Genomic DNA, 12883 nt, shown 5'->3' on the forward strand with positions numbered 1-12883 from the left:
AAACTCTTCAGAAAACTCTCATGAGTTTCTGAAAGTCACTCCCTTCCTCCTACAAGTCTCTAACCTAGGTAGAGATGTCTTGTTTCCTAGGAGTCAACTCCTTAAGGTTCTGAATTCTGACCTCAATGCTTTAGAGGTTTAATTCTAGCTCTCCCAACCCAGAATTAGTTCAAGCAGGCCCTGGTCTGAGAACATAATATCTTTCTAGTTAATATTTATTTCTTAATATAGCGCCTGGCGTACCAAAGTTTCAACGCCAGACGCTTATGGTCATGTAGACATCAAGTTCTACTTGATGTCATGCAAGCTCTTGACGCTCAGCGCCAAGTGACTTTCAGAAAGATAATGCTTGCGATTAAAAAAAAAACGCTAGCGATACAGACGCTCAGAGCTATGCCAATCGCATCTAGTAAAAGCTAGATGACTAATGCTCTATTGTTGTCACGCTCAGCTTGGCGCGAGGCGTCACTCTCAGCTTGGCGCGAGGTGTCACGTTAAGCCGCGCGAAGGGTCACGTTCAGCTTGGCGCGAGGCGTCATGTTCAGCTTGGCACGAGGCGCCATGCTACGCCACCTGGCGAGCGCCATCATGCTCAGCTGCTTGGCACGCGCCATCAAGTTCAGCTCTTTTAAAGAGGTAAGAACATTGAATGCTCATTACCTGTCAAGAATGATTTTAATTTTGTTTTCAGCTTCGCGCCTGATGCACGCAATCATTTAAGAGTTAAAAAACACTTTTACCTCGCCTTACCTACGGCGAGGGCGAGTGTTCTGAGGATCGTCAACAGAAAACACTCGAGGGGACTTCTGCTCGGGTCTTATAGGACGGTAAGCGCCAGGCTACGCCTCTCGCTTCCCTTCGCCGCTCGACTTAACTTCTCCCATGGGTCCGGGAGCTTGAAAGAGGTCTAAGGCTAGGATAGCGACAGGTCCGAACAGAAGCACCCTCCACTGTATTGAATAAAATTCACTGCACTAATTTAGCACTAAAAATTTGCATTTTTGACTCTTTGGTATAAAACCAAAAGTATACACGCCCGTAGAGGGAGAACTTACTATTCTGTCAAGGGCTAGAATGGGAATGCAATAGTCACTGAATCCCATATTAAATGTAACAAAATATTTAATATAAAATATTAACATAATACATGAATAGATATAGGAATAAAGAATATATCTATATATTTAAACCAACCCTTAATATTAAGGGGTTCCAATAAAAGACGAAGTCACATTTAACAATTGGAACATTTATAAATATTAACTGAAAAAGTTTAGTATTCCAAAAACAAACAAGTAAACAACGATACAAAGAATCGTGTGACTATATCGATTGTCATGAATACTACGTCGTATAAAAATTAATTGAACGCTAATTCTCTTTAATCTTTGTAAACAGATTAGCTAAAGAAAAAATACTAAAAGGACCAATATAATTGGAAAATGACATATTCCTTTTATTTAATATAATTTAAAAACTTAGTTTTTAAAGAAAAATGTACTTTTCATAAATATCGATACAAGGAGTATTACTGTAACGATTGACCGAGGACTGCGTAGCATAAATAAAAATGAACGCTAGATAATCTTTAAAACAGATCGAAGATTATCCAAAGAAAGCATACCAAAAGGACAAAAATTTTCTTAAAATAATATAATCCTTTTTTTATATAACTAAATACTTTGTAAGATAGTATTAACTTATCATTCTTTGTAGAAAAAGAAAGAAAATACAAGTCATACTCAAGCTTACGTCAAATGACTGTGACGTCATAGATGAAGCGAGATGTTTACCTATCGCCATATGCTTTCGTTAGTTAAAAATAGGTTAAAAAATTATTAATCCTACCTTTTACGCTATAGCATAGCGATAAAATATCAAACAAAAACCTGACAAGCGAAAGCTCAAACCCGAAACGAGAGTACATCACCAAAATACTGCTAAAATCCCGGTTAAACACAAGTAAATTTGGTTTCTATGTTGCCAGTATGACGGCAGAAGAAAATCTAATACTAGGAGGGATAGTTTGACCTAGCTCCGTGGTGGCGCTAGTGTATACCCGGCATATCTATGCGATTGCTGCGAGCCTTGAATTTCTGCCGAGGACAGAAGCATAAAGCTATTATTATATAACCAGCGGGTAAGTTTAAATGTTTAAAATCTTATAATAATATAATCTTTTACTGTACTCTACAAAGTACTACAGTGATACCTCGGTAGTCGAACGACTCTAAATTCGAACAAATCGGAGTTCGACCAAAAAATTAGAGTAATTTTTGCTGCGGTGTTCGAACAAAAAATCGGAACTCGAACAGCCGAACGTGTGGCCGAGTGAGATGAGCGGCCATCTCGGCTACTCTCGCTTGGTCGGGTAGCATCATTTCAACAGAGAGCGTCAGTCCGACAACATGTGTTGAGAATTTATTGTGATTTAGTGCGTTTTATTGTCTTTTTTTGCTGATAATAATGGGCCCCAAGAAAGTTAGTGATAAGGGGAAGGATAAGAGGAAAACAGTGAGAACAACGATCGAGTTGAAGAAGGAAATTATTGCGAAATACGAGAATGGTGTACGAGTGTCTGATCTAGCCTTACAGTATGGCATGGCGAAGTCGACCATTTCGACCTTTTTGAAAAATAAGGAAGTGATAAAGAAAGCTAATGTTGCACAGGGAGTGACAGCAATTAGTAAGCAAAGGCCACAAGTAATTGAGGAAATGGAAAAGTTGCTCCTTATATTTATTAAAGAAAAGCAGTTGGCCGGGGAAAATATAAGTGAAGCTTTCATTTGCGAGAAAGCTCTTCATATTTATGAAGAATTGGTGAAGAAAAGTGCCAGTACTAGTGAAAGTGATTCGTCATTTACTTTTAAAGCAAGCAGGGGCTGGTTCGAGAAATTCCGGAACAGAACTGGTATTCACCGTGTGACTAGGCATGGGGAGGCAGCCAGTTCGGATCAGGCGGCAGCTGAAAAATACGTTGTTGAATTTGACCGATACATTAAGTAACAAAATTTGATCCCGCAGCAAGACTTCAATTGCGATGAGACCGGGTTATTTTGGAAGAAAATGCCGGCCAATACCTACATTAATGATAATGTTATGTCTCACTTTAGAAGAATAGTGCAGAAGAGAAAGAAGCAGCTGTCAATTGACATGTTTTTCATAAAAGAAAAGAGAGCTGCTACATCCCAGCCTGATTCCCCTCCAAAGAGGAGAAACAGAAGAGAAAAAACCCCTGAAGGAGATTTGCCCGACCTTTTACTGCAGAGAGAAAAAACCCTTGAAGGAGAACTACCCAGCCACATCATGGAAGGGGACTCTCTTTCCAAGCAGTAACCTCCCCCTTCCATCCTCTCCACATCCATTCCTGTATGCCATCGAACTGCTGCTCAAAGGTATGTACAGTAAATGGTTTAAAATTGTTTTATATAGTTTTCTGACCAATTTCGTACACATTTAAATAATTATTGTTGTTTAGGTACACGTTTTATTAATATTTTGGGCATTTTGGAGTGCGTAGGAACGTATAAAAATAAATACCATTATTTCTTATGGGAAAAAAGGTTTCGGTACTCGAACAAATCGGAGGTCGAACACTGATCCCGAACGGATTATGGTCGAGTACCGAGGTATCACTGTACATCTTTCTATTCAGTAAAGAGGCAGTTACATCTGAATCATTTTAGAAGTTTGTTCATTTATATTACTTTTACTGGAATAATTCTCTTGTACCATAATGTACTGTGAATTGGGAGTCAACTTTCAATCTTATCCATGAAAATTTGGATTACACACACTAACGCTCAGTTGGTAGCCTATATATAATCTGGGTTGACCCATAAAAATTATCTAGACTAAGATTATTCAGGCAAAGTCACTTACCATAAACATGATGTGATGACTCATTGGAAATATAGATGAAGCTTCTTGTATACATTGAGCTGCTTCATTCACTTGATCCGTCCTAGAGGTTCCAAAAAATACTTTTATTTATCAAAATTGCAAGTTACAACATTAAAATCTTTCAAAAGTTATGTATCACTGTACCCTTGAAAATACTGAAAACAATCTCATTAACAACATAAATTATGTGGATAAACTATGGGTTTTGTCCCAATCTTCCAATAAGAAAACACAACAAAATATGTAGTCATAAAAAGATTACTTCAAGGAAATAAACAAAGAAAACTTAGCATAATAATTCTGGTTACTTTCTTTCATACCCAGTCAATTATAACTTCTCTACATTAAAAATCCCCTATTATCTTTTTCAAAATCCTTGAGTTCATTAGTGATGTAAAACAGAAAATGTCAATAACATGTAAAAGTACAGTACTGTAGCATAAATATTGGAAATAAAGAAACCTCTAAAGAATTCCTACACCAGCTTCGAAAATAAATAATAAATTTTCAACATCTTCACAAATACCAGAACTAAATATTTGATTTCTAGTAAAATCTTCTATATTGTAGAATATTTTTTATATAGCGGAATTGAATAAACTATCTGTAAATCAAAATTTATATAGCCTTAGTAGATTTCATTATACTGTACCAGTAATGAACTCAAAGGAAAATAAGTATCATAAAACAGCCTAGTATCTTTCAATTACAATATTCCTACAGCAGTGATGATAGTTTTTATTCTATTTTCAAATCATAGTAAAATACCTTGTGGGTTTAAGAAAAAAGTGAAACAAAATAATTTTGCTACATACCTTATATTCATTAGCCTACATTGTTTCTTTAAGTGAAGCTTTTGTTTAAACGTCTAAAATTCAAAGAATTCATTCCAAAGCATAATTCTTACTACTACTACTACTACTACTACTACTACTACTACTACTACTACTACTACTACCCCTTCAGTATCTATGGATGCCCAATAAGGACTACCACCATCATCCTGATGAATTCACTTGTTTTTAAAAACCCTATAAGTGGAGAGAAAGGTGGGAATTTCAATAAATATCATACAAGTATTGAAATAATTTATAAAATTATAAACTTTAATCTTAATGAATAAACATTGCTCAATATTTATGGTTGAATACTCTGTCTAACAGGAGGGATGGATAGCAGTAATAAACACAAGAAATATAAAATTTATTTTCAACTAATGGGACGTAAATCTTAAAAATTTCTTACCTTTAATCTAGCCTTCAATTGTCTGGCCTATCACAGTTGAGAGGGTAAACTTAGACTTGATGCCTTTCTTAGAAGATATGATACGAAAAATATGCGATCTACGTATATGAGGAACTAACAAGATCGATGCAGAAAAAGCTAATTAAAATAACTAAATAAAACATATTGCAAAAGTACTCTCAGAACACATCTTGGTACCCATATTCTTACCATTGACTCAACAGCCATTAACGAAGGATAAACTTCTGTTATCCTAACTTGTAACATCCCAAGCCATAACAATATCTAATCTAATTGTATAACTTTCCAGTAAAAAGCTACAGCAAAGAAAATTGCATTTCCGTTGTGTTGCACAATCCCCTACCATCATGGGCTCTGGCCATTAAAAGGGGAATAACTACAATCTATTGTATCTTGTGCCTCAATAATCAAATTATTAAAGAAAAAAGATTGTTACAACTTTAGGCATAGAAGGAGAATGTTTTCCACCAAATCGAAAAAAAATATTCATGTAAGAAAGAAGAAATAATTTTGGATTTAAACACTGAAGTTGGTCAACCAATGATTTTGTTGGTTAATCATTTAGTTCCTCAATTTTTATTGAAGAACAAGGAACTGTCATTATCATTTGTGATGGACAACTACAGCAATAAGATAATATAAGGTTGTCGAGGAAGATCTCTCGAAGAAGAACTTAAGTGATATGTTTAAAAGAATTAGGTAAAATTTGATAAACAGTAAGAGAAATAAGATACAATAGTGCACCCGATTGTACCTTCAAGGAAGAGAACTCTAACCCAAGACATTGGAAGACCATGATACAGACGCTATGGTACTACCCAAGACTAGAGAACAATGGTTTGATTTTGGAATGTCCTTCTCCTAGAAGAGCTGCTTACCATAGCTAAAGGATCTTGTCTACCCTTAATAAGAGGAAAGTAGCCACAGAACAATTACAGTACAAGAGTTAATCCCTTGAACAAAGAAGAATTGTTTGGTAATCTCAGTGTTGTCAGGTGTAGGAAGACAGAGGAGAATATGGAGAGAATAGCCAGACTATTTGGTTTAAGTGTAGGCAAAAGAAAAATGCTCCGTAGCCAGAGAGAGGGATCCAATGTAGTACTGTCCGAGAGTCAAAGGACCCAATAACTGGGGCTCAAAATGTTTGTCACCCGAAGGAGTTTTCTGTGTATTGATGAAGCTAATGAATCAAGCCATAACTCAGATGAATACTTGAAGAGTTGTGTTAAGGCCAAATCACAGGCATTTGAACCAAAAAAATTTTCCCTAAGAATAGAAACTCCGGGAACTTCACTGACATTTGATGTACTGGGACATGAAAAGGGCATCTTATATAGTGAAAGAATATTGAGTTGTCCTCCAGTATGGCAGAATGGACCAATGAGTTAGTTTTTATGTTAACAATTGTCAGTAGAAGGAATCTGTTAATTCTTAACAAGTTTAGGACTGGCTTCAGCCTCTTGATACCATGAGAACTAAGAACAGGTGATGAAAAGTAATCAAACAGATTTTCCCTTCTCAAATGACTTGAAATGCTCAAGGTTCTGCCATTAGCATCATCCAATTGATCAGAAACTGAGAAATTCTAACTCCTCTCTCCGGAATCTGAAGGCCGAGAGGATTGCTGGGATAGTTTTTCCAATAGTCAAACCCTTCTTGTAGGTTCCACATCTCTTAGCACAATTAAAGAACTAATAATTCGATCAAGACTTGTGCTGAGCTCTCATTGAAGGAACCAAGGAAGATGGGGGACAGAGAGAGATTAAGGGGTTCTGGGTTAGAAGGAGTCTTTGAAGCGAGGAAAAACAACTCAATAATGTACCTCATATTAGTAACCTACTTAGAAGTATGAGAATGATTGCTAAGATCCAGCTAGAGATGAAAAAGGTTCAATGAAAATAGATCATACTTTCAAGATTAAAACTGACTTACTATGATAGGTGCAAAGCTGGGACCATCCTTTAATAATTGTAATTTAAATAAAAATTAATGTGGTTTGCATCATTAGCCTTGTCAGCAATCTACTTGAGGAAAGAAACTACTTTAGAGAGATCATTTTCAAATGAATATTTTTTTCAAAGAGGGTTTGCAATAGCTTATAAATAATTCCTAGATATGAATTAGAGAAAAGGTAGATATCTCCAAAATCCTTCCAAGAGAATCAGCCAAAATTATATTTTCATAATAAAATAAATTTTTGAACATACTTACCCGCTGGTTATATATAATAGCTTTATTCTTCTGTACGGCAGAAATTCAAAACTCGCAGCAATCGCATAGATATGTCATGTATACACTAGCGCCACCACGGAGTTAGGTCGAACTATCCCTCCTAGTATCAGATTTTCCATCAGATTTTAAGTTATATAACCAGCTGGTAAGTATGTTAAAAAATTTATTTTATTATGAAAATATAATTTTTAAACATTTAAACTTACCGCTGGTTATATCTAATAGCTGATTGACACCCTTGGTGGCGGGTCAGTGACAGCAACATTAATGGAATTTCACTTAAGAGTTTAAAACAAAGCTTAGCTTAAGGGTTCGTACCTATTAAGGAAGCTGACTTCAATGGTTCTCTGCATTAATAAGTCTGCTGTCCTTTGAAACCAGCGATCCACCCAGGGGGCTGAAGAACTCTAGGAGCTGTCAAATGGTGAATAACCTCTATGCTGACAGGACCTCAACTAATACCCTTGTTCCGGGCGCTCTCAAGGAACAAATGACTACCAGACTAAGTCAAAGATTGTGAAAGATTGCCTAACAATTTCCTCCAATCATACAAATATATACAAGTTCCAAGAGGGGAAAAGGGTACTAGGGATTAAGGGAGTGTAGTGGTAGATCCTTCACCTACTACTGCATTCGCTGCTACGAATGGACCCAAAGTGTAGCAGTCCTCATAATGAGTCCAGACAACTTTTAAATAAAGTAATGCAAATACAGATTTACTTCTCCAAAACGTTGTATTCATCATACTTTGCAGAGAACGATTTTGTTTAAAAGCCACGGAAGTTGCCACAGCTCTAACTTCATGAGTCTTAACTTTCAGCAGCTTAAGATCTACCTCACCACAGTGTGTGTGAGCTTCTTTAATCAAAAAAAGTCTTATGAAATATGATAAGGCGTTTTTAGACATAGAAAAAAACAGGCTCTTTGACTGTACACCAAAGAGCTTCTGAATTGCCTCTTAAACCTTTAGTCCTGTTTAAATAGAGCCTTAGTGCTCTAACAGGACAAAGAACTTTCTCCAGCTTCTCACCCACCAGATCATAGAGGTTAGCAATTTCGAAAGATTTTGGTCATGGGTGAGAAGGACGTTCGTTCTTGGCTAGAAATTCAAGCTGCAGGGAGCATATAGCTTTGCCGTATCTAAAGCCAATGTTTTTGCAAAAAGCATGAACTTCACTGACCCTTTTTGCTGTTGCTAAGCTTACTAAAAATAAAGTCTTTAAAGTCCGATCTTTAAAAGAAGCAGGGTTCAAAGGTTCGAATCTGTTACTCATAAATTTTAAAACAACGTCTAAATTCCAGGCTGGTAAATCCTGTTGACGTTTTTTAGAGGTTTCAAAGGATCTAAGGAAATCCTGAAGGTCCTTGTTATTCGAGAGGTCTAAATGCCTATGCCTGAAGACTGCTGCTAACATAATCCTGTACCCTTTAATGGTTGAGGAGGAGAAATTGTGCCTTCTTCTAAGCTCTAAAAAGAAAAATGCAATTTGAGCTATAAAGGTATTGGATGAAGAAACTGAGTTAGTATTACCCCATGCTCTAAACACTTTCCACTTGGATTGGTACACCCTGAAAGTAGAAGTTCTTCTTGCTCTAGCAATAGCCTTGGCTGCTTCCTTCAAAATTCCTCTAGATCTTGCGAGTTTTTCAATAGTCTGAAGGCAGTCAGACGTAGAGCTTGGAGGTTTAGATAGTTTCTTGCCAAGTGGGGTTGTCTGAGAAGATCTATTCTCAATGGCAAGCTTCTTGGAACATCCACCAACCATTCCAGTACTTCTGTGAACTAACACCTTGACGGCAAGAAGGGGGCTATTAACGTCAATCTGGTTCCCTCATGAGACACAAACTCTTGTAGTACTTTGTACAGCACTTTGAATAGAGGGAAAGCGTACACATATAGGTGTGACCAGTCCATCAAGAATGAGTATGTGTGACGCATCAAGATCCGGAACTGGGGAGCAATAATTCTCTAGTCTTCTGGTTTTTGAAGTTGCGAATGGATCTATGAGAGGGCGGCCCCAAATCCGCCAAAGTTTCTTGCATACATCTAGATGCTGTGTCCACTCTGTGGGGAGAACTTGACTCCTCCTGCTGAGGCTGTCAGCCCTCACATTGTTTTCCCCTTGAATGAATCTTGTCAACAGGGATATCTTTCTTTGATGTACCCAAACGAGAAGAGTTTTTGCTATCTCGTAAAGAGGCCTCGAATGCGTTCCTTCTTGTTTCGCTATGTAGGCCAAAGCTGTGGTATTGTCTGCATTGATTTGTATGACTTTGTTCAGTACAAGCTTCTCGAACCTCTTGAGAGCCAACAGGACTATTAACCGCTCCTTTTGATTGATGTGGAGACTTTGCTGTTGTTTTGTCCACAGACCCGAAATCTCTGACTTTCCTAGTGTTGCTTTCCACCCTGAGTCCGAGGCGTCGGAAAACAACACAAGGTCTGGGCTCCTTTGTTCCAAAGAGAGACCTTCCTGGACCCTGTATATGTTGTTCCACCTACGAAGGCACTTTTATTGGTACCCTAAGAGGAATGCTCTCGTTGTCGAGGCTGTCCTCTTTGCTCCAATGGCAATTGAGATGGAACTGAAGGGGTCGTAAATTTAGTTTCCCCAGACATACAAATTGTTCTAGTGAAGAGAGGGTTCCCAGGACTCATCCATTCCCTCACTGAACAATACTCCTTCTTTAAAAAGGCTCAAAGCCTTAGGACAGCTAGCTGTATTGTTGCAAGTGATGGAAAAACCTGAAAAGTCAGACTGTGAATCTCCATCCCTAAATAAAGGACCTTCTAGGAAAGGATCAATTGAGACTTCTCTGAATTCATCAAAAGTCCTAGCTCCTCTGACACACTCATTGTCAGACGCAAATCCTTCAGACAGCGATTGAGTGAGGGGGCTCTTAGTAGCCAATCGTCCAAGTACAAGGAGGCTCTGATGCCTCTGAGTGGAGCATGCTTGCCACATTCATTATGATCTTTGTGAAGACTAGAGGGGCGGTAGTGAGGCCGAAGCCTAAGGCCCGAAACTGGAATACTTCTTTCCAGAGGTCCAAGGATAGGACACAACGATATGTCCTAACAGACGCACTCTCTATTTGAAGGATGGTGCATAGCCCTAAACAAAGAACTCAAAAATGGACAACTTCCTCCCATACACGAACCTTCCGGTAACTTGAAGTTCGGATGGATGAGGAAGTAGAAGTAAGCATCCTGGAGATCTAAAGAGATCATTCAGTGGACCTTTTTTACTGCTGCAAGCAAAGTCGTATGAGTCTCCATAAATAGGTTTTGTCCTCTGGACGTAGCTTGAACCGTATGTGACTGACGTTGGACGTCACGATTTGTTCAACGTTCGACGTCACGAGCTTGTTGCTCGACGTCACATTCAGCTTGACACCCGATGTCACGTTCAGCCTGACGCCCAATGTCGCGCTTAGCTGCCTAGCGATCGTCGCCGGGCTTGGAAGGTAAAACCCTCTATGACACCCTTGGCCGTTTGATGTCTGGTATCAAGAAAAGACACTCAATGGGATATCGAAGCCTTATCACGCTGTTCAAAATTAGCTTGCTGGTAGGCCGCCAGTGCGACAACGCGTCCTGAAAAGAATCATGACGAACCATCGCTTTGCTAACAGCAGGCTCATAAGACTGTATAACGGATGAGAGCCATTGCTTCATGCTAGCAGCATAGTACAACTAGGATCAACATTAGGTGACACCGGTGTATAAAACTTTGATCGCGAACTCGCCTTCTTCATCGCTTACATCACGCTCCGCATTTAAGAAGACGGAAAACAGTCTGGCGGGAGCGGCGGTGCCTGTACCATAACACCAGACTCAGGAACAAGATCCTTATCAGTCTGAACTAAAACTTTGCCAACTTCTGACATCCTGACAGCAAAAAAGGGGGGCACTGCCTAGTCTTACAAAAGCCCTAATGCACCTCCTGCTGTTGCAGCTGAATGTGCTGCTGCACCAACATCTGCAGTCAGGTTCTTTATGCTGCCTTGAAGACGCCTAAAGCACTGCCCTATCAGCACTGTCTTTTGACTTTGTTACTTTTCTCAGAATGATTTACTACTAATTTATTCTCATCATTTATTTATTTCTTTATTTCCTCTCCTTACTGAGCCATCTTCCCCTATTGGAGCCCTTAGGCTTATAGCATATTGCTTTTCCAACTAGGGTTGTAGATTGGCTAGTAATAAAATAATAAACAGAGACTCCTTTGCCGACTTCCATAGCGAAAACCTCTGAAGTCTGAACGAGGAGCAGCAGGTACAAAATAAAATGGAAACTCTTCATAAAACTCTCATGAGTTTCTGAAAGTCACTCCCTTCCTCCTACAAGTCTCTAACCTAGGTAGAGATGTCTTGTTTCCTAGGAGTCGATTCCTTAAGGTTCTGAATTCTGACCTCAATGCTTTAGTTTTAATTCTAGCTCTCCCAACCAAGAATTAGTTCAAGCAGGCCCTGGTCTGAGAACATAATATCTTTCTTGTTAATATTTATTTCTTAATATAGCGCCTGGCGTAACAAAGTTCCAACGCTAGACGCTTATGGTCATGTAGACATCAAGTTCTACTTGATGTCATGAAAACTCTTGACGCTCGGCGCCACGTGACTTTCAGAACAATAATGCTTGCAATAAAAAACGCTCGCGATTCAGACGATCAGACCTATGCCGATCGCGTGCAGTGGAAGCTAGATGCGCAACATTCTGTTGTCGTTACGCTTAGCTTGGCGCGAGGCGACATGCTCAGCTTAGCGCGAAGGGTCACGTTCAGCTTGGCGCGAGGCGCCACGTTCAGCCTGGTGCAAGGCACCACGTTCAGCTTGGCGCGAGGCGCCACGTTCAGCTTGGCGCGAGGCGCCACGTTCAGCTTGGCGCGAGGCGCCACGTTCAGCTTGGCGCGAGGCATCATGTTCAGCTCGGCACAAGGCGCCATGCTAAGCCACCTGGCGAGCACCATCATGCTCAGCTGCTTGGCACGCGCCATCAAGTTCAGCTCTTTTAAAGAGGTAAGAACATTGAATGCTCATTACCTGTCAAGAATGATTTTAATTTTGTTTTCAGCTTCGCGCCTGATGCACGCAATCATTTAAGAGTTAAAAAACATTTTACCTCGCCTTACCTACGGCGAGGGCGAGCGTTCTGAGGATCGTCAACAGAAAACACTCGAGGGGACTTCTGCTCGGGTCTTATAGGACGGTAAGCGCCAGGCTACGCCTCTCGCTTCCCTTCGCCGCTCGACTTAACTTCTCCCATGGGTCCGGGAGCTTGAAAGAGGTCTAAGGCTAGGATAGGATAGCGACAGGTCCGAACAGAAGCACCCTCCACTGTATTGAATAAAATTCACTGCACTAATTTAGCACTAAAAATTTGCATTTTTGACTCTGGTATAAAACCAAAAGTATACACGCCCGTAGAGGGAGAACTTACTATTCTGTCAAGGGCTTGAATGGTAATGCAATAGACACT

General features: G+C 39.4%; 1 protein-coding gene across 1 annotated transcript in view; it reads right to left on the reverse strand.

The window, feature by feature from the left end:
- Ttc7 (tetratricopeptide repeat domain 7) overlaps positions 1-12883 on the reverse strand; it is a 631216-nt gene that overhangs the window by 265810 nt on the left and 352523 nt on the right. The window contains exon 12 of the mRNA XM_068382742.1: positions 3883-3964. Within this exon, the coding sequence (XP_068238843.1) occupies positions 3883-3964 (82 nt within the window). The remainder of the gene's footprint in view (positions 1-3882; positions 3965-12883) is intronic.

Source organism: Palaemon carinicauda, chromosome 1 (genome assembly GCF_036898095.1).
Source record: "Palaemon carinicauda isolate YSFRI2023 chromosome 1, ASM3689809v2, whole genome shotgun sequence".
In the NCBI taxonomy this organism is placed as follows: domain Eukaryota; kingdom Metazoa; phylum Arthropoda; class Malacostraca; order Decapoda; family Palaemonidae; genus Palaemon; species Palaemon carinicauda.